General features: G+C 50.9%; 1 protein-coding gene across 4 annotated transcripts in view; it reads right to left on the reverse strand.

The window, feature by feature from the left end:
• Positions 1 to 3,684: 3,684 nt before the first annotated feature.
• The window catches only part of ROR2 (receptor tyrosine kinase like orphan receptor 2), a 219,442-nt gene continuing 200,186 nt past the window's right edge, over positions 3,685 to 22,940 (reverse strand). For 2 of the 4 annotated variants that reach the window (XR_001485448.4, XM_074017849.1), the window contains exons 5-9: positions 18,195 to 18,322; positions 14,004 to 14,318; positions 11,849 to 12,060; positions 7,470 to 7,672; positions 3,685 to 6,187 (exon numbers count right to left, since the gene is read on the reverse strand). Coding sequence is in view for 3 of the 4 variants with exons in the window: in XM_074017849.1 (XP_073873950.1) it covers positions 4,745 to 6,187; positions 7,470 to 7,652 (1,626 nt within the window). In the remaining variant the exon portion in view is untranslated. Of the gene's footprint in view, positions 6,188 to 7,469; positions 7,673 to 11,814; positions 12,061 to 14,003; positions 14,319 to 18,194; positions 18,323 to 22,940 lie in introns of all 4 variants that reach the window. The other 2 variants (XM_005582234.4, XM_074017848.1) reach the window with 1 other exon arrangement.

Consider the following 22,940-nt stretch of genomic DNA (forward strand, 5'->3'; position numbering starts at 1 on the left):
TGGGGAGGTTGTAGCTGCCATCCTGGGGAGGTTGTAGCTGCTTGGGAGGGGTTAAAGTTGCCATCCTGTGGCGGGGGGGGGCGGGCTGTAGCTGCCATCCTGGGTGTGGGACGGGGCTTGTAGCTGCCATCCTAGAGGGGTGTAACAGTTGGCTTCTGAAGTTCCAGAGACATAGTCACTTCCTTCTGGTGCCTCCCCTGGGTACTTGCAGATGCCCAAGGGCCTTCCAATGCCCAGTGGATGGTTTGATACACCTCTCTGCTTCTGGGCAACATTTTCACTAAACACCTGACTCAAAAGGAGCATGAACAGGACAAATTCGTGTAAAAAACAATGAGCTTAAGATGCCAACTTGCCCTGTCTTTTTAAAAGCATGCATGAGAGCTGAGCCATGTGTCCCCAGGCCCTCCGTGGGCAGCTGCCTTGGGCAGAGATATGAACAGCAGTCCAGGGTTGGGTGAGCCAGCACTCTCTGGTGTCTTGGTGGCTGTGTGCACTGGCCGAGCCCCACGGACAGCACTGTGGCGCTGATGACTGGCAGCTCATTCCCCAGCAAAGCCACTCTGGGGATGTCTCCAGCAGACACTCGCAGACTCCACAGCGGCAGTGAACAACGGGTTTAACCAAGTTCCCTCCACCCCTACCACAGAATACTAATGAACCAGAGCTCCCTACCACTAACAAGCTGAGGTCACCACAACACACGGTCCAGTGAAAAGAGCAAGGCAGAAAACAAGTTGTAGAGAAGGTTCCCGTTTGTGCAAAAAAGTCAAGGAAGAACTAGAAGAACACACGTGTATATTGACTTACATATGTATAAAGGAACTCTGGGAAGATCCCTCAGAAACAGGTAACAGCAGTTACTTGTAGGGGGAGGGTGGAGCGAAATCTGGGCAAATGAGGGGTGCAACTTCCCTTGGCATCTTTATAGGACTATGTCAGCTACTCAGCAATTAATAGGTTAAATGAAAAGGAACACGGCACTGCAAGGACGACGACGCTATGTCCTTCTTTGCAGCTGGTATCGGGTAAACCTACACCCAGACCTTCTCTCCCTAAATGGAGCATTGCTCTTTTATTTCAAGAGCCAATCATTGGACGCCCACTAAGAGCCAGGCCAAGAAATACTTGCAATCTCTACTACTCTGGGGAATGATGAGGGAGGAGAGTGTGTTGGGGGGGAGGACAAATGGTCTTAGGAAGTTCACGTGGACTGGCCGTGGTGAGGAGAGGGTCAGAGATCTACTCTGAAGCACGCTGACTTTGACACAACCCCCTTTTCAAAGTTCATCTCAGAAAGGATGTTAGATGTTCCCCTAGGAAACACATAAAACCAATGCCTGTGCAAGATTTGTTTCAAACATCAGATCACAAACTGTCCAAAAATAGATATCGGTGTGGAACTGTGAGGTCAAACTAAACCTGAATTGAGTGTTTAAACATGTTGGGAGAACCAAGGGATTTTCCTGAGTCAGTTGGAAGCTCTTGTATACTGCAGTAGTCATGCACCCTAAATCAACAGAGAAAAATGTGTCCAGTGCTCTGACAGACTGTTGCAACAATGATGATCAAAAAATATACGGAGTGCAAAGGCATTTGTGAGTTCATATTGGCTGGATCAAAAATCACGTTTAAGTGACTTAATAGCTGTAAAAACTTGCCTGTTGTGTGGGTATGAACAAGGACAGGCACGTTACTAGTGATTTATCTGAATCGTGCGTCTCAGCTCTAGAGTCAATTGTTCCGGAACATCCCAACTAAGTCACTATTGATCAATTGCAGGAACTTGAAACACTCAGTAATCTTACGATGCATCAAGGTTTTACTTAATAATGGTAACACACAGAGATGTTCAAAATCCCCCAAGCCAAAATCTTCCCCCACTCTGCAAAAATAAACCTCCCAACGTTTTTCTGCAGAGTGTCTGCAGCACTGTCAGTTGCCGGGGGGCTAATTCTGGCAGGGCAGGGTGATGTTCAACTGACTGCTTGTGGAGAAAGCAGCCACAGGGGGGCTATTTCCCATTTTTCACTCTCAGGTCTTGATGCAACAGTTAAGCCATCAGGTGTACTAAATTCGAGATAAAAGTAAGTTCCTCTTTCAGCTCAGTGGAAATGAGAAGTAACTCCATTTCACCGTGAGCTGCTTTACTTTTCAATCCAGACCCCACTGGCCGGGAGAGGTGCTCCAGATCCTTACTCTCATCACATTTCTTGCTCCTGCTGGGAAGGGAGGTCCATCCTGACTTTTTAGGATGCACATCAGAACTCTGTACTTGTTTGTGTGTGGGTGAATCTATCTGTGAGCAGCGCTATGCGCAAGCCAGGGGAGGACAGTGATGGGGTCAGGACATGATCCCCCAAAAAGTGGCACCTGGCATTTGAGGAAGCCACAGAATCAGGAAGGTCTCTCTGAACTTCTCCCACCCTTCTCCTCCCAGACAGGCCATAAAACCCTCATTCCAGAGGTGCCCTCCCTCTGCCAGGAGGAAGGGAAGCTCCTTATCTCTGAAGATACAGGGACAAAGAAAAGAATCTGAACAAACAAGCCGGCAAACAAGCCCCTGCCCGGGTCTATGGCCATGGGTCACATCCCTTTGTCCAATCACACTTCTGTGTGCCTGTCCACTCCACCAAACTTGGTATGGAAATACCCAGGCTTCCCTGCTTCTTTGGGTCGCTTGAGGCTTTTCTCTTATTAAGCTGTCTTTTGTTATGGGGGCCTCAGCCATGAGCCTTGCAGTGGGTAAGAAAAAGATGTTACCACGGGTGCGGGGGCTCATGCCTGTAATCCCAGCACTTTGGGAGGCCAAGGCAGGTGGATCACGAGGTCAAGAGATCGAGACCATCCTGGCCAATGTAGTGAAACCCATCTCTACTAAAAATACAAAAATTAGCCGGGCATGGTAGCGCATGCCCATAGTCCCAGCTACTCGGGAGGCTAAGGCAGGAGAATCGCTTGAACCCGGGAGGTGGAGGTTACAGTGAGCTAAGATCGTGCCACTGCACTCCAGCTTGGCAAGAGAGCGAGACTCTGTCTAAAAAAAAAAAGAAAAGAGAAAGATTTCTCCCCTATGACAAGATTTCAGGTCAACATGGTCAGTTTGATGACCTACTATGTGGGATCTACTCCAAGTGAGGGGACTTGTTACACCCGAGTCTCTGCGTCCTCTCTCCACACCAGTTATACTGGAAGCTCTGAAGCCACTTCTCCCCAGGTGACCCTGTAACAGCTGTGCTCTGACCCAGGTGTACCTTGGACCAGCCAACTGCACTGGAGATGGAGCAGGGGATGCAGGCAGCCTGTGAAGGAGGCCCATTCTCTTTCACCCCCTCCCTTGAACTCAGCCCTGCTCCAGGGCCCCCAGAAGTGCCAGGCTCCAGGTTTAAAACTCTCAGGGGCTCTGGGACCTCAGGAGGGGACAAGTTTAAAACCAAAGACCATCTTCACACCATCTGCAATTAACCAATCCGCATTTGAGACCTTAACAGAGAGAAGCCACGGACTAGTTCCATCATTTATCTGCCAAGGGATACCCCCATTAGCTTGGGGCTCCTGGCTCGGGGCAAACCTCCCAAACCCAAGAAAGGGCTCAGCCCGAATCATCACCATTCGGCATCTCCATCGTCCAGCACTGCCTCCCGCTGCCTCGCGTCCTGACAGCCCGCAAGAGAGTCAACCAAATGCTTTGTTTCACTTTATTGGATACACCAGGTGTGGGATTTACAAATGGGACCAACGATGTGTGCGGGGCACAGACGGCTGCCTGTGAGTCTGTGTAACAGGGGCTCTAAAATGAATGGACCTCCTGTGCACGTGGTACAAAGACAAGCAAACCAAGACCAGCTGGATCCCAACACGGGTAACGTAAACAGTTAAATTACTAAAATCATTATCTTAGGATCAAAATACTTCAATGAAAATGGCATATTAAAAACATATAAATTACATTTAAGGTCTGTACATGATTCTTAAAAAAAAATAACAATACTGTGTTCTGTACAATATTGCTTCTTCTGAACATTCCAAACCCAAGAAACACTTTCCCTTGAATTCCCAAAAAGTGGGCAAAATACACATGCAGTATAATTAAAACCATTTCACCAAACACAAAGCTGTCCATTTCTTCAAAGGCACACGTTTTGTTGTATCTCAGGAACTCCCATTTCAGAAGCCCCTTGTCTTCCGACCCCAACAGGCAGCAGAGGGCAGCCTCGGTTCCAACGAATCTTTGGCTGCTAAAGGGAGAATATTCTGGGCAGGGAGGCAGCAGAAATGGAGCCCCTTCATCCTCAAAGCGACAGACCAGATGGCTTGTCGGGAACCTCAAGACCGAGGTGCCTCCTCGCTGCCTTTTGCAGGCCCTTATTCCCAACGTTTCGAAATATTCGCTCCATATACGACACGGAGTGAAGTTGCCACCTATTTTCTTGAAAGGCATTTGCTGCTCACTACCAGTCTACCACCAGAATCAATGTAGGCAGCCCTGGGGGTGACCATGTGTCCTGCTCCTCAGGATGCCGTGCTACCAGGCCCCCTGCCTGGCTTGGATGCTCCTAGGCAGGACAGCTGTCTGTGTCAGAGGACAGAGAGGAGCAAGGCTCCACCTCACCCTGTCTGTAAACAAGCCCGCTGGCCGGCGGGCTCTCGTGATTGCTGGGTATAGTGTCTTCTCAATGGCGACTGAGGTCCCCGTGGGGTCTCAGCGGGGTTTCTGTCCCCGAACCCTGGGCCCTGGTGCCACTCAAGCTTCCAGCTGGACTTGGGCTTCGTCCACCTGCAGAGTGTCACTGTCCCCCAGCAGCTCAGTCTCTGGGACAGAGCCTTCCTCCTCCTCTGCTTCCTGCACGGGGCTCTGTGCCCCGTCTTCTGGGGCGTTCTGTGCGTCCTCGGTGCCCTCTGAGAGCAGGGCTGCCCTGTCCGCCACGGACGTGTTGGAGGGGGCCGTGGTGACGTAGCCTGTGCTGGTGGAGCCGCTGCCGCTGTGGTGTGAGCTGGGCTTGGGGACCATCTGAGGAGGTACCTGCTGCGGGGCCATCTGCATTGGGATCTGCACTGGGTAGAAATTGGGCAGGTAGGCCCCATAGGCCGGCACCGGCTGGTAGCCATTGACAGGGATGTAGAGCTGCGGCGGGGGCACCATGGGTCTGATCTGACCCTTCATGGGGATGAACTGGGGCTGTGGGAAGGGCGGGGCCTTCTGCTTGGGCCCCATGTAGCGGGCGTTGCTCACATTGCTCACTGGGCTGGTGCTCAGGGAGCTGGTCTGCGTGGTGTTGCTGGCCCCCGAGGTCTGCGCTGAGCTGTTGTAGTTGGAAAGGTTGCCCCAGGCTCGGAGCCGGCTGTGGATGTCCTTGAAGCGGGGCCGCCGGCTGGGGAACTCATTCCAGCACTCGATCATGAGGGCGTACACCCAGGCGGGACAGTCGTCCGGGCAGGGCAGCACCTGCCGGTTCCGGATCATCTCCACCACGTCCTGGTTGGAGTACCCGCAGTAAGGCTGCAGGCCGTAGCTGAAGACCTCCCACAGGACCACGCCATAGGACCAGATGTCCGAGTCGATGGAGAACTTGCCGTACATGATGGCCTCCGGGGCCATCCAGCGGATGGGCAGCAGCGAGTTCCCCAGCAGCTTATAGTAATCGGCGGCATACACCTCTCGGAAGAGGCCCAAGTCTGAGATCTTCACGTTCAGCTTGTCGTACACCAGCACGTTGCGGGTGGCCAGGTCCTTGTGAACCACGTGGTGGCTGGATAGGTACTCCATCCCTGCCGCGATCTGTGCCACCAGGTGCACGAAGTCGGGGGGCTCCAGGGCGGACTTCACCGTGCGGTCGTCGTCCGTGCTGCCCACGTCCGAGTGCGGCGAGCGCATGACCAGGAATTCGTGGAGGTCGCTGTGCGAACAGTAGCTGAAGATCATGCTCAGGGGCTGGTCCTTGGTCACCACGCCCAGCAGGCAGACGATGTTGGGGTGTTGCAGCCGTGCTCGCAGCATGGCCTCGTGCCGGAACTCCTCCCGCAGGGGCCCCTCTGCTTTGTCCTTCAGTGTTTTGATGGCCACGGCCTGGGTCTGCTCCCCCGGGGCGGGGCCAAACAGGTGGCCCTTGTAGACTTTCCCGAACCGGTCCTCTCCCAGCTCCTCCATGAACCTCACTGCAGACAGGCTGATCTCTTTGAGTTTGGCCTGTCAAGAAGAAAAGCCCCACGTGAAACATCACTGTCACTGCAGCCCTGAAGGGAGGTGCAGAGCAGCCGGGAGGAGTGGAGTCCCCGTGCGGCCTCGACTGGGGGGGCCTTGCAGAAGAGCCTCTGGTTTCACCCACCCAGCCTTGGCCTGCCCACCCACAGCTCTCTGCTTCACCTTAAATACGGCTCTGATGTCAAGGTTGCTTCCCGTCTGCAATGTTCAACAGATCCCAACCAGGCTACACATAAGGTCCCTCCAAAATCCAGCTGGGACACACTGCAGACTTCCTTCCCACTTGTGCATGTGTGGACACACCCACACACCCCCCCTACAGCCAGGCCCAGGCACCAGCTGTCCTGGGGCAGCCCCGGACATACCCCACCAGGTCCCCTCCAACGCCCAGTTGTTCTACAGAGGTCTGAGTTAAACACGTTCTTGGAAGGAGTACCCCACAAGTGATAGGAGCCCTGAGAACCCTCATCTCTCTCAGTCTCTGTGACACCAGCTCCTCCTGTGTGGCCAGCCCTCACCCTCCCCAGAGGTTCCTGGGCCACCATGCAAGCCCCAGGGCTCTGTGCTCGCCTCGCTGGCCAGCCCCTGCCCACAGCAAACCCTCACCGACTCTGGGGCTGAAGAGCCAAGGGCATCAGCTCCCTCCTGGCCACCCTGAAGAGCCGCTGCAAAGCTGGCTGAGAATGATGTTCCCTGCGGCTTTGCAATGAGTGTAAACACCCTTGTACAACACAAGCTGGAGAGGCTGCAGCACACGTTCTCTTCTGTTGTGTTTCAGTGCCCCACTCCCATCTAAGGCTGCTCTGGGATGAGGGGTGGCCTTTTAGTGGTAACCTGTCTGCCTACTCCCATTTAAGAGCTCTTCTTCTATCCTTCCCTGTAACAAAACAAAGCAAAACCAACCCAACCCAAAAGTGACAAGAAAAATTATGGGGGGGCACTGGAGCCCTCTTTTTGTGTGTCTTCTGGGCAGAGCTGAGGCACCCGGACAGTGAGGATGCTCGTTGGGGCCCACAGGGGCAGCATGGTCCAGGCAAAGGGAAGCCCATGAACTCTGGGGCAGTGAATTCCCAACACGCCTGCCATTTATTTTCTAAAACACACATGTCCTGATCTAGTTTACAGAAAAAAAATGGCAAAATGAAGCGGAGTTTAAAATAATTATGTGTTATGCATCAAGTAAATTAAGACAGTTAACGTCGGGGGAACCACCCCTGAGGATTAAGCCTGGCAGAGCCACCCAGGTAGAATACGTAAGCACGGAGACCTGTTTGTGCTGGTTAATGAGGGGCATTTCCATGTCTTGGCTGGGCGAGGCCATCAGCTGTCGCCGCTGCGGTGTGGACGCAGATGCCTTCTGCTTATTCCGGCACATGCAGACCAAGAAGAAAAGGCAAGCGATGACCAGTGGAATTGCGATGCTGGGGACCAAGATGTACAGAATCCCCATCTTGCTGCTGTCTCGAGGACCTGTGAATAATAAGGCTTTCGTGATTTTTCAGAAAACATCCCTTTTCAACTGTAAGTTCTCTACCAACCCACCCTCCACCTCCAGCCAAAACCTTCACACGCACGTGGGTCATCACCTAAGTTACACAACAGGGTGAAAGGGCACAGCACACCTTAAAAAACGTGATGCACCAAAAAACGCACACCCGGCTGCATCCTGGGGAAACAAAACCCAAAAGTGCCCAACCTGGAAACAAGCGGGAATACGCAGCGTAAGAAGTACACGAATTCTAATGATCTCAATATTAATAATGACCACATCCGCTTTCTGTTCCTGAGGTTTGAAAACCATCGGAGATAGGTGCTCTGCCCAATTTCACTTTTATCAGGGCCTCCCCAGCTACTGATGAGTTGATGAAATTCACTGGAGATCCTTGTCCAAGGTGAGTGAAATTTGGTACTGGGATTAGACACGATCCTTTTCCTCATTCAACATTGTAATGTTTTCTTCACATTTTTAATTAATGATGACAGATTGTTTTGGGATAATAATTAAACATGCACTAGATTTAAAAGAGCACCAGTAGTCCATGCACTTGACCCAGTACAATATCCAACAGGGGCATAAGAATTCTTAGAAGGCACAGGGTACCAACAGTCAAGGCTACCAGCTACCGTCCCTGCATTTTTTTGTCACAGGGAAAAGTAACTCTTTGTCTCCCTCTACAGGATTTACAGAAAAGTACAGGGGGCACACCAGGCAGGCAGAGGTGACCTCAGGTTTTGAACAGGCCTCCCGGCAGGACTGGCTCCTCCCAGGCTGTGTGGCCCCCAAACACCCCGCACATCAAAGCAGTTGAATGTAAGGCAAAGTGGCGCCATTTCAGGAGGCTGACCCTAAGCCTGGTGGAAGGTGAGTTCTCTAGGGAGCCACTTTCCCACATCCCTGGAAAACCACGGTGTTCTGTTTTCTCCTTAACCCTGCCAATAACTGTATCACTTAGAGGGCCCCATTGCCGGGGGCAAAGCACTCCTCATCTGGAAGCAAACAAGTGATTTCTGGTCAATGTGATGCCTAAAAGAGCTAACTCAATCCTAAAAGTGAACATGCTATTGCCACCTTAGGAAAAAAGCACCTTGTCCCAAACCCAGCCTTGCCCCACCCCTGCTCCCCAAAATAAGATGAAATCAAGTAAAACAAACAAAACTTTCTTCTGGCCCCACCTAGCAGCTTCCCCTCTGAATGGGTTCCAAGGCAGGTGTCCCAGAAATCTTACGGGCACCGGGGATGCCGATTCTTTCTTTCTTACTAGGGTTTGGTTCATTTTTCATTATTAAGATTGGCAGGACAGTCCAGGCCTCTCTCAGGCCAAGACCAGAGGTGTGAGCTCACACCGACACCATCACCTGCTTTTATTCTCTACTTAACGTTACCAGCACGACTCATGCTTACTGGGAAAAATTGTGGTATTATAGAAATGTGGCCTTTCAAAAGATCGTATTTCTAACAGCCTTCTTTCCTGAAGACTATAAATGGTTAAGTTTCGTGTTCTCTGAACTTTGCATATATTTTAGGTTGAAACACATGGAACAACCGATATTCAACTATTCTGACATATAGACACAGTAGTTTTATATGGTTTTCTTAATTCGAATGTTGAATGAACTTTATTTATTTTTGAGACAGAGTCTCGCTCTGTTTCCAGGCTGGCGTGCAGTTGTGGGATCTCAGCTCACTGCAACCTCTGCCCCCGCAGGTTCAAGTGATTCTCCTGCCTCAGCCACCCGAGTAGCTGGGATTATAGGCGCCCGCCACCATGCCTGGCTAATTTTTGTATGTTTAGTAGAGACGGGGTTTCGCCCCGTTGGCCAGGCTGATCTTGAACTCCTGCCCTCACGTGATCCGCCTGCCTCGGCCTCCCGAAGTGCTGGGATTACAGGCGTGAGCCATCACACCCGGCCTACACGAACTTCATTTTAAGTAGAGTCATATCATCCGTATTTTCCTGCTCCTGGTTTTTTGGCAGAATAAAATCTCTTGGACAGCAGCTCATGTTGCAGCGGATAGACGTGCGTGTTCTCCACAGCCGCATGCCACTCCACAGAACGGGCGTCTCCAACTGCCCCATCCAGCCCTACTGATAAACAGTGTGTTTTGTGTTTAGCTCTCACAAGTGATTCTGCAATAAATATCCTTCCATTTATGCCCTGTAAGTACAAACCTGCAATACAAGATTCTAATAACTGACGGGCCCAAAATCATATATTTTTTTCATGTTTTGATTTATTTTTAATTACAAAAGTAATTCCTACTCACTGTAAAAAAAAAAAAAAAAAAAAAAAAAAAGTCTTATATTTGAACACTTTTGTAGGTCTGGGAAATCACTGCTAAAACTTTGATATCCATCTTTCCAAAACCTCATAAAAGTCAGGAGCCTGTGTGTGCTCACACACACACTCCCACTCATTTTTTTTTTTTTTTTTTTGCCAGAAACAAAACAATGAGCAAAAAAGCACCTCTACCACAGCTCTGTCCTACAACCTGCTTTTGTTCCTTACAGGGCACAGGGCCATCCTTCATTGCAGGAAACCGTTAAGGTCTAGCGTGCTCCAGAGTGCCTAGACCGCAATTTGAATGACTGATAATTTCATTCTTAAAATTTGTTCTCCCATAATGAACACATTCTTGAAGATTTGTGTCTGATCTGCTGAGCCAGAGGCAATGCCAAATCTGGAGCTGCTGAATCACATGTCAGGAAGGTCATCAGTGCCAGTGTTTACTTCCTGCACTTCGGAGTAGAGACATGCGGGCCTGCGCCCCAGGAGGTCTCCAGGTGCACGGTGAACCCAGCCTTGCTTCACCCACTGCTCTCTCTTTATAGCGGGTGCCCACTCATTCACCAATCGCTGCTTCCAGCTCCCAGCCCGGCCTTGGTTACCCTGCTGCCTGGAACTGGCGAACCGGGCATGACGAAGACAGAGGTGAGAACTGTTAAAGCTGTCAACCATTAACTACACGCGCTTCCGTATTCATGACATCACAGACACGCTTGCAAGCAATGGGGACAAGCAATGCATTCTATTTTCTCCTCACTCCACCAAACCTGAGAAGCAGTGAAAAGCTCAAAAGCTGGTGGGTGGAAGGGAACTATTTTTACTGATATTAGGAAATACTAAGCAATAATAGCATTTTTTGGTTATTTTTTGGTTTTGAGAAAAGGTCTTATTTCGTTGCCCAGGCTGGAGTGTAGCGGCACCATCACGGCTCACTGCAGCCTTGAACTACTGGCTCAAGCAGTCCTCCCACCTCCACCACCCAAGCAGGCGCGCCACCACACCTGGGCAATTTCTGTATTTTTTGTAGAGACAGGTCTTTGCCATGTTGCTCAGGCTGGTTTCAAACTACTAGGCTCAAGAGATCCACCCATCTTGGCCTCCCAAAGTACTGGGATTACAGGCTGTGAGCCACCGCACTGGGCGATAATGTTAATGGAGAAACAAAACGTCAAAGTGAATATCCCAGGACCATCCATACGCGGGAAAAGGGCTGGTGGAAGGCGGTGGGCCGAAATGCAAACAAGTCACTGCTGGGTGGTAACATTAGGGGTGATCTGCACATGACTCTTCAGACTTCTCTGTATTTTAAAATGTCTCATAATGGTCAGATGTTACTTTCATAACCAGTGACAACTTGTGTTATTTATTTATTTATTTATTATTTATTTTTGGGACAGGGTCTCACTCTGTTGCCCAGGCTGGAGTGCAGTGCGGTCATCTTTGCTCACTGCAACCTCCGCTTCCCGGGCTCAAGTCATTCTCCTGCCTCAGCCTCTTGAGTAGCTGGGATTACCGGTGTGTGCCGCCACACCCAGCTAATTTTTGTATTTTTAGTAGAGATGAGGTTTCATCATGTTGATCAGGCTGGTCTTGAACTCCTGACCTCAAGCGATCTGCCCGCCCCGGCCTCCCGAAGTGCTGGGATTACAGGCATCGGCCACTGCGCTTGGCCCAAAAGCTTTATTTAAAATGGTCACCGTGGTAAGATCAGAGGTCTCTGGTGGCCACTGTACAGAGGCACACCCCGACTCAGGTCAGGACAGAACGCCCTCATCACAAGGTTCACTCAACAATCAACACAGTAAAAAAAGAGAGAGAATACATACTACACGAGGGTACGTCACACAGTTCCATGCGTACGTTTTTATTCTGCGTAAAGCACCAGGGGCCCTCCATCTGGCCTCCGGGGTTCCGGCAGTAGGCGTGCCCCCCTCCAAGCTCAGGGAAGTCTGCGCTGGACAGGTGGTGGCTGTGGGGGTGCTGCAGGGCCCACGGCTGGCACTGGTGACCTGACTTGGTGGTGCTTGCCGTTCCTCTGTAATCCGTGCCTGAGCCGTTATAGCACTGATGGTCTGAACAAGGAAAACACGTTAGGAAAACCTCCGGGGTACAAAAAAACCATTCTGCCTACACATGCCCAAACTAGAATTTCCAAAAGATCCAAAGATTTCACATAACTTACCAGAAAAGAGGCATTAAAAGTAATGGCTTATTGAAGTCCCAAGCCCACAAATTAAATGCAGGGCACATCAGGGATATATATGGGGAAGGAAACTGTCGGAAGTTATTCCACAGCCCCCAGACCATCTCTAGGACCCATGAGGCACTTGCACACCACCCCCCCACCAGAATGACGGTGTTACCCCCCAGCCTCAGGATCACTTGCTCTAGGAAGAAAGCCAACTGTGCGGGCAAGAAGGGCGAACTCCCAGGCCCGGCCCCTCCACCTCAGGGTACCCTGCTCAGCCATGGGTGAGAACAGTACAGGCCACGACACCTCCATGAAGGAACCCTGGGGTTGGGGTGTGCATTTGGTGAACATTTCTGTAGTGTTTACCATGTGTGAGGCTGCTCTAAACCCTTCTGGCTGGACACCATGGCTCAAAAGGTGAGTGGATCACTTGAGGTCAGGAGTTCGAGACCAGCCTGGCCAACATGGTGAAACCCCGTCTCTACTAAAAATACAAAAATTAGCTAGGTGCGGTAGTGCACGTCTGTAGTCCCAGCTACTCAGGAGGCTGAGGCAGGGGAATCGCTTGAACTTGAGAAGTGGAGGTTGCAGTGAGTTGAGACTGTGCTACTGCACTAAAGCCTAGGTGACAGAGTGAGAATCTGTCTCAAAAAAAACAAACAAACAAAACAACCCCTTCCTAAATATTGCCTCATTTGACCTTCATTCCAGCCCCACGGAATATAAGGATATGAGAGCTTAGCAACTTGCCCAGAGTCACAGTGAGGGTTGAAATGCAGGCAATGGGCCCGGGGACCAGGCCCTCACTGTCCTGGTAAGAAGTCCTCCCCATTCCTGGACCCCCAGATTAGCCAACCATGCTAAATACAGTCCTGGAGCGGTGGCGGAGGTGGCCCGTTCCCTGGGTCTCAGTCCTCAGGGAAGCAACAACCCTGATGGATGCAGTGATGTGAGCCAACGGTTTTCCTCAGGGACATCAGCACGGCTCCCTGTGTCTGTCACCCTGACTGGCCATGGTCACCCTTCTGGGGCTCAACAACTTGCGGTTTACTAAGCCTCCAGAGGGCAGGGGCTGCTCTGCTGCCAGCAAGAGGGGCAGTAGGGAGCATGCTCCTCCGTCCTGTGCAGACCCCAAAAAGGCCACACCCAGGCCCCGGGCTCAGAACTGTCCCCATCCCCCATGCTTATCCCCTAGGCCCACGATGCAGGGAGCTGGAGAAAGGTGCAGGGTGCTTGCAGTATTTCCTTCCCTAGCCATGCCTGATCATCACAGGTTCTTCTCTGGTGCCCCCCAGGCCGGTCCTGCAGCATCTCCGCGGGCCTCACACTGTCCAAAGCTAAAGATCCTGCAGGTTTCTGGGGACCGATCCTCCAGGTTTCAGGAGGTTGGGGCAGGAGTTGAGAGTCTGCATTTCCCCGGGCGCCCGAGTGTGTGCTGACCATCGGGAAAATCAGGAAGCTGGCCCTGTCTCCTCTCATGCCCCCAACAGCCATTTCCACAGGAAATGAGATCACTCCCATTTCAGGGAAGGGAAATCCCAGGCTCAAGCAGGTGGAGGGACTTCTCCTGAGTCCCACAGCTGGACACAGTGCAAGCCCAGATGCGAGCCCTGGGCTGAAAGGCTCCAAAGCCCCTGCTCCAAGGCCCCACCTGCTGCCCTGCTGGAATGGAGGTCTGGGCTGTGGGGCTCTCAGCTGCTAACGGGGTTCCGCGGGGCCCGGACAGATGGAGCTTCCTGGGCTTTACCCGCCGCCCTATACACATTTCAAGGGCCCTACAATCCCTGCGCCCACCGGTCCCGCCCGGGGCCCTCGGGCACTCACAGCGGCCCAGCCTCTCGGCCGGGATGCCGATGCGCATGCAGTTGGCAGCGTCGGGGCTCTCGGGCATGGGCAGCGCCTCACACTTGGGCAGCTGCAGACGCATGAGGATGAGCGGGTTGGAGCGGGCGATGGTGTATTCCTGGCGGCACAGGTCGCTCTCCAGCACCTCGCACTCGTCGCGGCACAGCTCACGCGGCTTGGGTGCCCGGGAGCGCGCGTCGCACAGAGGGAACACGAAGTGGCAGAAGGATGGGATGGCGAACTGCGAGCACTGGTCCGACAGGTGCGTAGAGGTGCCGATCATAGTGAAGGCCGCTGCAGAGCCCGCGAGACTCGCGTTAGCGGTAGACCCACCTCGCGCCCCTGACATTCATCCAGTCCCCACCCCCAGCCCCGCATCCCAGATTGCCCACTCGGCCCCCTGATACCCTGCCCCAGACTCCCCAACCCTGAGCCCCGCACACCACCCTGGAGAGGCTCCCCACCAGCAGCCCAGCCTGCCATCACCTGCTCTGATTTGCAGCAGACACAGAAAAGCCCCTGGTCCCAGGCCTCACTTAGAAACATCAGAAGCAGAACGAGAAAGAAAGAAAACTCGGCCCCTAGCTCACTCCGCTAGGTGCTTCTTCCAGGACAGGATGGTTCAGAGTTCAGATGCAAAAGCAGATCCTAAGGACCCGCTATGTGTGGAGAAGCCAAGAGGTGCAGTACCCAGCCCGGGGCTTCCCAATGTCCCAGAAGAGGGAGTCAGCTCAGCGCTGTGAACTGCAGCTGGAGGAGGCAGGCAGCTGGTAAAATGTGGAAAGTCAAGACGGTGACAGCAACAAAGTGGAAGGAGGGCCGCCTTAAAACTCCGGAAGGTTCTATGATAAGGGGGAGCAGAGAAACCCCAAGATCCAGAGCCCCCTTTGGTAGGGAAGTTTATTTTTTAAGGGCAAGATGTCAGAGGATGCAGCGTGGTGGTGAGACTATGAGGTGAGTTCGGGAACAAAGTGGGGGCATTGGGGGGAGATCTGCTGCACCTGGGGGCATGGCTGGACACTGGTAGGGACGAAGAAGCTGGCCAAGGCAGGACTCTAAGGACTGCAACGGCCTGCCCTGGGCTCACTACCCCACTTTCACCTGTGAAAGGCTGGTTTACAATTGAGCTTGGGGACACTGGAGGCAGACAGGCCCCTTTGCCTGCACGCCCAGCTGAGAAGCTGGCATTTAGTCCCTGAGGAGCCATAGCTCCACCCATGAATGCAGTTCAATCCCATCATTACAGATTTGGCGATTATTTGGTGATTATACAGAGCGCTGTCCAGAATGCTGGCCTCAATTGACCTCCAGGCAAGGAAAGCGTGTACGTGCTGTGCCAGGTTTGGCCAGCAGGTGGCAGTGCCGCTGTCAGTCATTCTCTGGGAACCCAACCAGGAACAGGAGGGGCAGCTGTGTGGGGGAACAGCCTGGTGCGTGATCACTTTGTGGTATCACTCACGCCTTTCCGGGCCTGTTTCTGTACCTGAAGGGTGATTTGAGACCCCACACTGGGACATGAGAGTGCACACACAGCCTATAACGTGGCCCTCGGCATGAACGGGCCCAGGGGTCGGGTAACAGGTGGTGTCAGTGGGCGGGAGCAGCCGCACTGTCCTGACTGCGTGCGGGCACTGCTGTGCTCGTCACATCACCTCCCCTCCTCCGGGTTCCTGTGGCCGATACTTAAATGGAGGAACAGAGAGGGTAAGCGGTTACAATGCAGGATGTCTTGGATTTGGAGGAAGAACTGGGGCTTCAGTCCGGTTCAATCCCATCATTACGGATTTGGGATTATATGGAAGGCTGTCAAAAATGTAGGTAGGCCTTGACCTCCGGACAGGGAAAGACTGCCTAAGAACGCCAAAGCTGTCACTTGTCTTGGGCTAATCCACTGATGCGATGTCTCCACTCATCTTTATAGCATTCCTCCTTTCTCCTTCTCCTCACCCTGAGAATGTACTGCTTCTTTCTGAAAGTGCAATTCTAGGCACCAAAGAGATCCAACAACTCACATCCTGTTATCTGTCCACACCCTGAATGTCACACAACGCTTTCTAACAGAACACTGCACACAACAGTCATTACTATGCTTATTTCAAAACCACAAGTCTGTTGAGGGCAACTTCAAATTTATTGTTTTCGAAAAGCCACCGACCTAGAAAATCCTCATTCTACACTCTTCTCTAAAAGCTGCTATAAAACCAGGCTGCTTGGATGTAAGTTGATTCCTTAAACAACTCCTGAAGAGACAACTGAGGGACAATCGTGTGCCCTGGATCAGTGCTTGCCAATTAGTGGGGTGTCTAATTAATTCTGGAGTGTGTGGCTAGCATTTTAAAAGACGATAAGAACAGACTAGAGGATGTCAGAGTGCACACGGTTCCTACTAAGGGCTTTTTTTTTTTTTGAGATAGTCTCGCTCTGTTGCTGGGGCTGGAGTGCAGTGGCGCAATCTGGGCTCACTGCAACTTCCACCTCCTGGGTTCAAGTGATTTTTCTGCCTCAGCCTCGCGAGTAGCTGGGATTACAGGCACCCGCCACCATGCCGAGCTAATTTTTTGTACTTTTAGTAGAGACGGGGGTTGCACCATATTGGTCAGGCTGGTCTTGAACTCTTGACCTCGTGATTTGCCCGCCTCAGCCTCCCTAGCACTCAATCCTCCCGAAGTGCTAGGATTACAGGCATGAGCCACCACGCCCAGTCACTTTTTTCTTTAATGAAATAAAACCGAAGAGAAAAATCCAAGTGCACCGCTTTTAGGAAGGGTGAAAGTTATTCCCTATAACCTATAGCAGTTGAGTGAAATACACGTATGTGTATACTAAGTCATGGTATAAAGTACACTCTCTATTTCCCACTGTGTGTTTCGGTAAAATCCTTTGAGAAGTCCTACTTTAATGGCAAAGAAAGCTTTTGCAGTCAGAGGTAGCTGTCTTCTCAAAACCACGTCCCGCTGGAACAGGATGGCACCTCCAGGTTCCTCTCTGTCTCATGATGGCACTTTCACTTTGCACAGGACCCCCGGCCCTGTTCTCAGAGGTCTCTGTACCAGCATGGGCCAGGCAGTCTCTTCTGTGACCGTGAATGTGACCTTTGGCTCTCTAGTCTGAGGGTGACCTGAACTTAGAAGGGCTTGTCAGTGACATGAGGTGACTTTTTGCCTTGGATCCTCATTGTCACCCCTTACCAGGTCAGTGCCCTGTATCCCCTTTGCCCCATCACCCTCTCCTGGGAGCACGGGCATCAGAGATCACCCACTGATTCTAACCTGCAGCAGAGCCTCCCGCTCCCATGGGGAGGATCCAACTAAACTGAGGTGCTGGGGCACCTGCCGTCTGCACAGGATATTTCTTGCTCCTTATGGGGTCTGGAGAGAAAACGTGTATGTGTTTGTGGGGAGAGCAGGGACAGCAGGAGGAGGGCTCTGTAGGACTTCTGTCTAATTCATTTTCTTGCTTTCCAAGGCCTTTCCCCTAAGAAGGACCCCGGACCCCACCAATGAGTTGTATGCTTGGAACTGGGACAGCCTATCAGAGAAGTTAAGTCCTAAAGAGACCAAGGATGAGCAGCTGCAGTTCCTAAATGACCCGCCACTTTCTCAGACCCTGAACCAGGTACCCAAAGCCTTGGCTTTGTTCTCTGGAAACCCAGGACTGACAAAAATATGTGTTCACTGCAGCATCCCTACCACTGATGACCCGCGACTCTTTCCCCAGACAGCTGCAATCAGGCCTGGGTGCCTTTAGACCAAATGTGGCTCAGAGAGGATAGAAGAGTCAGCAAGTGCAGAATGAGAAGTCAGGCAGAGTTAGTGTGGGGCGCTGAGGCTGCCTGCGCCAGTGTGGCGGGCCCGGGGCGGGAGGCCCTGGCGATGCAGTGAGGACAGTGCTTTGCACCCACACAGTCTGGCTGAGTTAAAAGTGCAGAAGTATATTCTAAGTAACCCACACTTGCTAATTTAAACATACAGGCCAGGAACATTTTTAGGGCAAATCATGTTAGCAATTGCAACTACGTCTAAAAAAGATCTCTGGTTTTCTACTACAGATGAGATGGAAGAGGGACCCAATGTCCATGCCATTAACTGATGAAACACAGTGGCCGCCGTCTGTGCGACAGGTGGCTGTGCGTGCACTTATCATCCTGTGAGAAAGGTCTGCAGCTCCCACCTGTGATTCGGTTTTCAATTTCCCCCTGCATCTGGAGTGAGTCCACATAAATGGTCCGGTTGCCAATGAAGCGCGCGCAGGCAATTCCCCGGTAAGGCTGGCAGAACCCATCCTCGTGGTAATCGTCCCTGGTAAAAACACACAAAGTCTGTTAGAGCTCTGGGAGGTGCCAGCTCCTGCCAATGACTTCTTTTATGATCCAGCATCTTGTAATCCAGCAATTTTGTTACTTGGTATTGGTATTTATCCAAAGAAGTAAAAAGATCCGGCAATTTTGTTACTTGGTATTTATCCAAATAAGTAAAAAACGTTAAGTCCACACAAAAACCTGTACATAGATGTTTACGGCAGCTTTATTCATAATTGTCAAAACTTGGAAGCAACAAGATGTCCTTCCGTAGGTAAATGGATAAACAAACTGTGGTACATCCAGACATTGCAGTATTATTTAGTGCTAAAAAAAAAAATGAGCTATCAAGCCATAAAAAGAGAGGAAACTTAAATGCATATTACTGGGTGAAATGAGCCAATCTGAAGGCTACATACTGTATGATTCCAACCATATGACATTCTAGAAGTGCAAAACCATGGACAGCAAAACTACAGAGACTGATTATGGAGAAAGGCCAGTGGATGCCAGGGGTTATGAGGGAGGGAGGGATTCCAGGAGGCACACTGGGGTTTTAGGGCAGTGAAACTATTCTGTATGATACTGTAATGGTGAGCGCACGTCACTATACACTGGGCAAAACCCATAGAAGGTAAAACACAAAGAACAAGCCCTAATGTAAACTACTGAGTTTAGTTAATAATAATGTATCAATATCAGCTCAGCGGCAATAAACGTATCACATGAATGCAAGACATTAAAATATGGGAAACTATGAGAAGGAGGATGGGAAGACTGGATTTTCTGTTCAATTTTTCTGTAAACCTAAAACTGTTCTAAAAAATGACTATTAATTTCAAAAAATTCCACATCTTTAAGGGAGTATGGAACAAAAAGAGGAGGACTGATTAAGCGTGAAGATGGTTCTTGAGGTGAAGAGTACACAGGGATGGGTACGTGTTTGTGTATACGTGCACACACCCAGAACATGAGTACATGTTTCACCTTACCCTTGAACTATTTAATACATCAGAGACACTATGGCAATGCCCCTGCAAACTTCCCTTGTTTGCAAGTAAGGCTTTTATGATAACGATGACAATCTAGAAGGTGAACAGCAGAAATATTTGAAAGGAGAAAAGCAATACACAAATGTATTCTCTACTATGTTCCAAGGTGATGGGAGGGACTCCAAGAAGTCCAAGCCTCAAAGAACTCACAGAATGACATACATGCATGCCCACTCTACACAGAAGTGTGACCTGGCCCTGCTGCATGGACAGCACAGACCACGTGTCACAGGCACAGGAGGTCAGAAGAGGGAAAGGCACGGGCAGGCTGTTCTCCCTCCTGCTCCTCCCGGTCCCCACGGGGACAGCCTGCATGGATGGGAGGAGGGCGCAGTCCTTTTCCAGGTCCCCAGGTTGGAGTTTGTGGTAAATTATTTTCTGCAGAAACTGTTGGTCTGGCATCAGCCAATGAAAGCCATCGTGATAAGTATCCTGGAGGATTTTAAAGTGGTGCTCAGCACCCTCCAGAGGTCCAGTGATGCCAGTGAGCCACAGCAGACACATCAGGGGGCTGCGACTGCTGGCGGAAGAGGGGACTGAAGATGCTAGGACAAGCCTTGCATGAGCACGTCAGGCCTGTAGTTCAGTAGCTTCTTTTCCAGCAAATCTGGAACCTACCCCACAAGCCTGAGAGCACTCAGCTTTCCACCCTACATCCATTTAGAGCAGACCATCCCCAAATGAAATCTGAATTCTGTTCCATTTAAGGCCAGGCACAGTGGTTCATGTCTGTAATCCCAGCAATTTTGGAGGCCAAGGCTGGTGAATCACTTGAGCCCAGGAGATCAAGACCAGCCTGGGCAACATGGTGAAACCCCGTTTCTACAAAATATACCAAAATTAGCTGGGCATGGTGGCACGTGCCTATAGTCTCAGCTACTCAGGAGGCTGAAGTGGGAGGATCACTTGAGTTGGGAGACAGAGGCAGCAGTGAGCTGAGATCGAACTACTGGACTCCAGCCTGGGTGACAGAGCAAGACCCTGTCTTTAAATTTAAAAAAAAAAAAAAAAAAAGACTGTGTTCAATTTAACCAAATGGACTTAAAATTCCTATCTGAACTCTCTTGCTAAGGCAGAGGCTGAACACCTGCAATAGCAGAGACCTTCTCAAGCTTCTGCAGAAAACCATTTTCTTAAAGAACAGAACCTGGAGCCATAAATAAATCAAAGAAGGGGCTGGACGCAGTGGCTCACACCTGTAATCCCAGCACTTTGGGAGGCCGAGGCATGTGGATCACGAGGTCAGGAGATCAAGACCATCCTGGCTAACACGGTGAAACCCCGTCTCTACTAAAAATACAAAAAATTAGCCAGGCGTGGCGGTGGATGCCTGTAGTCCCAGCCACTTGGGAGGCTGAGGCAGGATAATAGCGTGAACCCGGGAGGCAGAGCTCGCAGTGAGCCAAGATCGCGCCACTGCACTCCAGCCTGGGCGACAGAGTGAGACTCTGTCTCAAAATAATAATAATTCAAAGAAGGAGATTTTGGTGTTAACTCCAGCTCACCAGCCATTGCTTCCTTGGGTTACGGGTTCCTTAACGGTAGTTTAAATGGGCAGCACATATGTTAACAATGAGCGCCTGCCTGTCTCGCTTTCACTCATTTTGAGCTGACGTTAACTGCTGATTAGACGCTGGCCACACTACCAACACAAATGGAAGTCACCTCTGCCCGGGTATGTGCTGGACATGCCCCTGTCTGGAGGCGGGCTCCGCGTGCTTGTCCACTCTTGCTGGAAAAATCATTAAGACCTTACTGATCAGATTAATGTCAGCTATGCCTAAGCTATGAGATTCAGCTCAGTCTCCTGGGATGACGCCACCAATGTGAGCAATTTCTTTCCTACCTTGCAAGAGTCAAGGAAGAGAAGGTTGTTCCCCCAGTTGCAGGCTTCTCCCCGGCCGCTGGTCAGGTGCCCACAGGACCGAGAGAGCAAGGGGGTGTAAGGAAGATGACAAGGGGGTGGGGAGTCTCCCGCCATCACACCCCGCTTACACATCTCTCACTGACGTGGGCTTTCAATCTGAATAGACAATATCTAGGCTGCGTGTGGTGGCTCACGCCTATAATCCCAGCACTTTGGGAAGCTGAAGCGGGCAGATCATGAGGCCAGGAGATCGATCATCTTGGCTAACATGGTGAAACCCCGTCTCTACTAAAAATACAAAACCAAAATTAGCCGGGCGTGGTGGCAGGTGCCTGTAGTCCCAACTACTGGGGAGGCTGAGGTAGGAGAATGGCGTGAACCTGGGAGGTGGAGCTTGCAGTGAGCCGAGAATATGCCACTGCACTCCAGCCTGGGTGGCAGAGCTAGACTCTGTCTCAAAAAAAAAAAAAAAAAAAGATATATATATCTCTCTCCAAAAAGCCAGACAGAAGTGCTTGGGAAATGGCATCTTTGCTTTTGAATTGTCTGAGAAAACAAGTGGGAGTTGCTTTCTATTTTCAAACAATTATATTTTATCTTTATCTGTCACATTTGGAGCCTTGGACAAGGAACAGAGCTGGAGAGAGTCTGTTAAGTGAATCCCTGGGAAAGCAAGGAAAGGGCTGAGACGGAATTTGGCAGCTATAAAATTCCTTCAGCAACGTAAGTGCAGTAGACATGCTCCCCAGCTGGCGGAGCATCACGTTTCAGAAACGCAGTGTGGAAATCCCCTGCCCTCACGCTGCCAGGCACTGATCCAAAGCCTGACAGGACATGGATGAAGAAGAAACTTCTACACCAAGAAGTGACTGTCAAGGAGGAGAGAGGGTGCTAAAAAATGACAACCCGGCCGGAAGCGGTGGCTCACGCCTGTAATCCCAGCACTTTGGGAGGCCGAGGTGGGTGGATCACGAGGTCAGGCGATCGAGACCATCCTGGTCAACATGATGAAACCCCATCTCTACTGAAATACAAACAATTAGCTGGGTGTGGTGGTGCACGCCTGTAGTCCCAGCTACTCGGGAGGCTGAGGCAGGGGAATCGCTCAACCCAGGCGGAGGCTGCAGTGAGCAGAGATTGTGCCATTGCACTCCAGCCTGGTGACAGAGCAAGACTCTGACTCAAATAATAATAACAACAACAACAACAAGAACAACAATAATAATAATAATGTAAAATAATGACAACCCTGGGTAAGATAAGCAACAGGAGAGGGGTAGGAGATCGGGGAGAAACAGAAGCAGGGGCCAGCAGACTGTGATGGAAGGTGCTCCTCCACCGAGACTGGCAAGATGGTGGGGTGGATCCACAGCCTTCCCCTAGATGACACATGCTGAGAATAAACCTTCATAGGTATTAATAATGACGGAGCTTTAAAGGAAACTAAGGCTTTTTTAAGGTTGAAAAGGAATCCATGTCAAAATTCAAATGTAGCTACACATTGTGTACGAAGTTAACATTTTTCCCCTATTGTTTTGTTACAAAGTAGTAACCCACCGCGCCCGGCCTATAGTCTGCATTTAGATGTGTGTATCTATCCTCAAATTACCTTATTGATGATTGCCTACTTAGTCACCTACTGCTCGTATCACATAACCTTAAAGCAAATTCAGTTTCTCGCTTTTATTCTGTTTCTGTAC

The sequence above is a fragment of the Macaca fascicularis genome, chromosome 15 (assembly GCF_037993035.2).
Source record: "Macaca fascicularis isolate 582-1 chromosome 15, T2T-MFA8v1.1".
In the NCBI taxonomy this organism is placed as follows: Eukaryota; Metazoa; Chordata; class Mammalia; order Primates; family Cercopithecidae; genus Macaca; species Macaca fascicularis.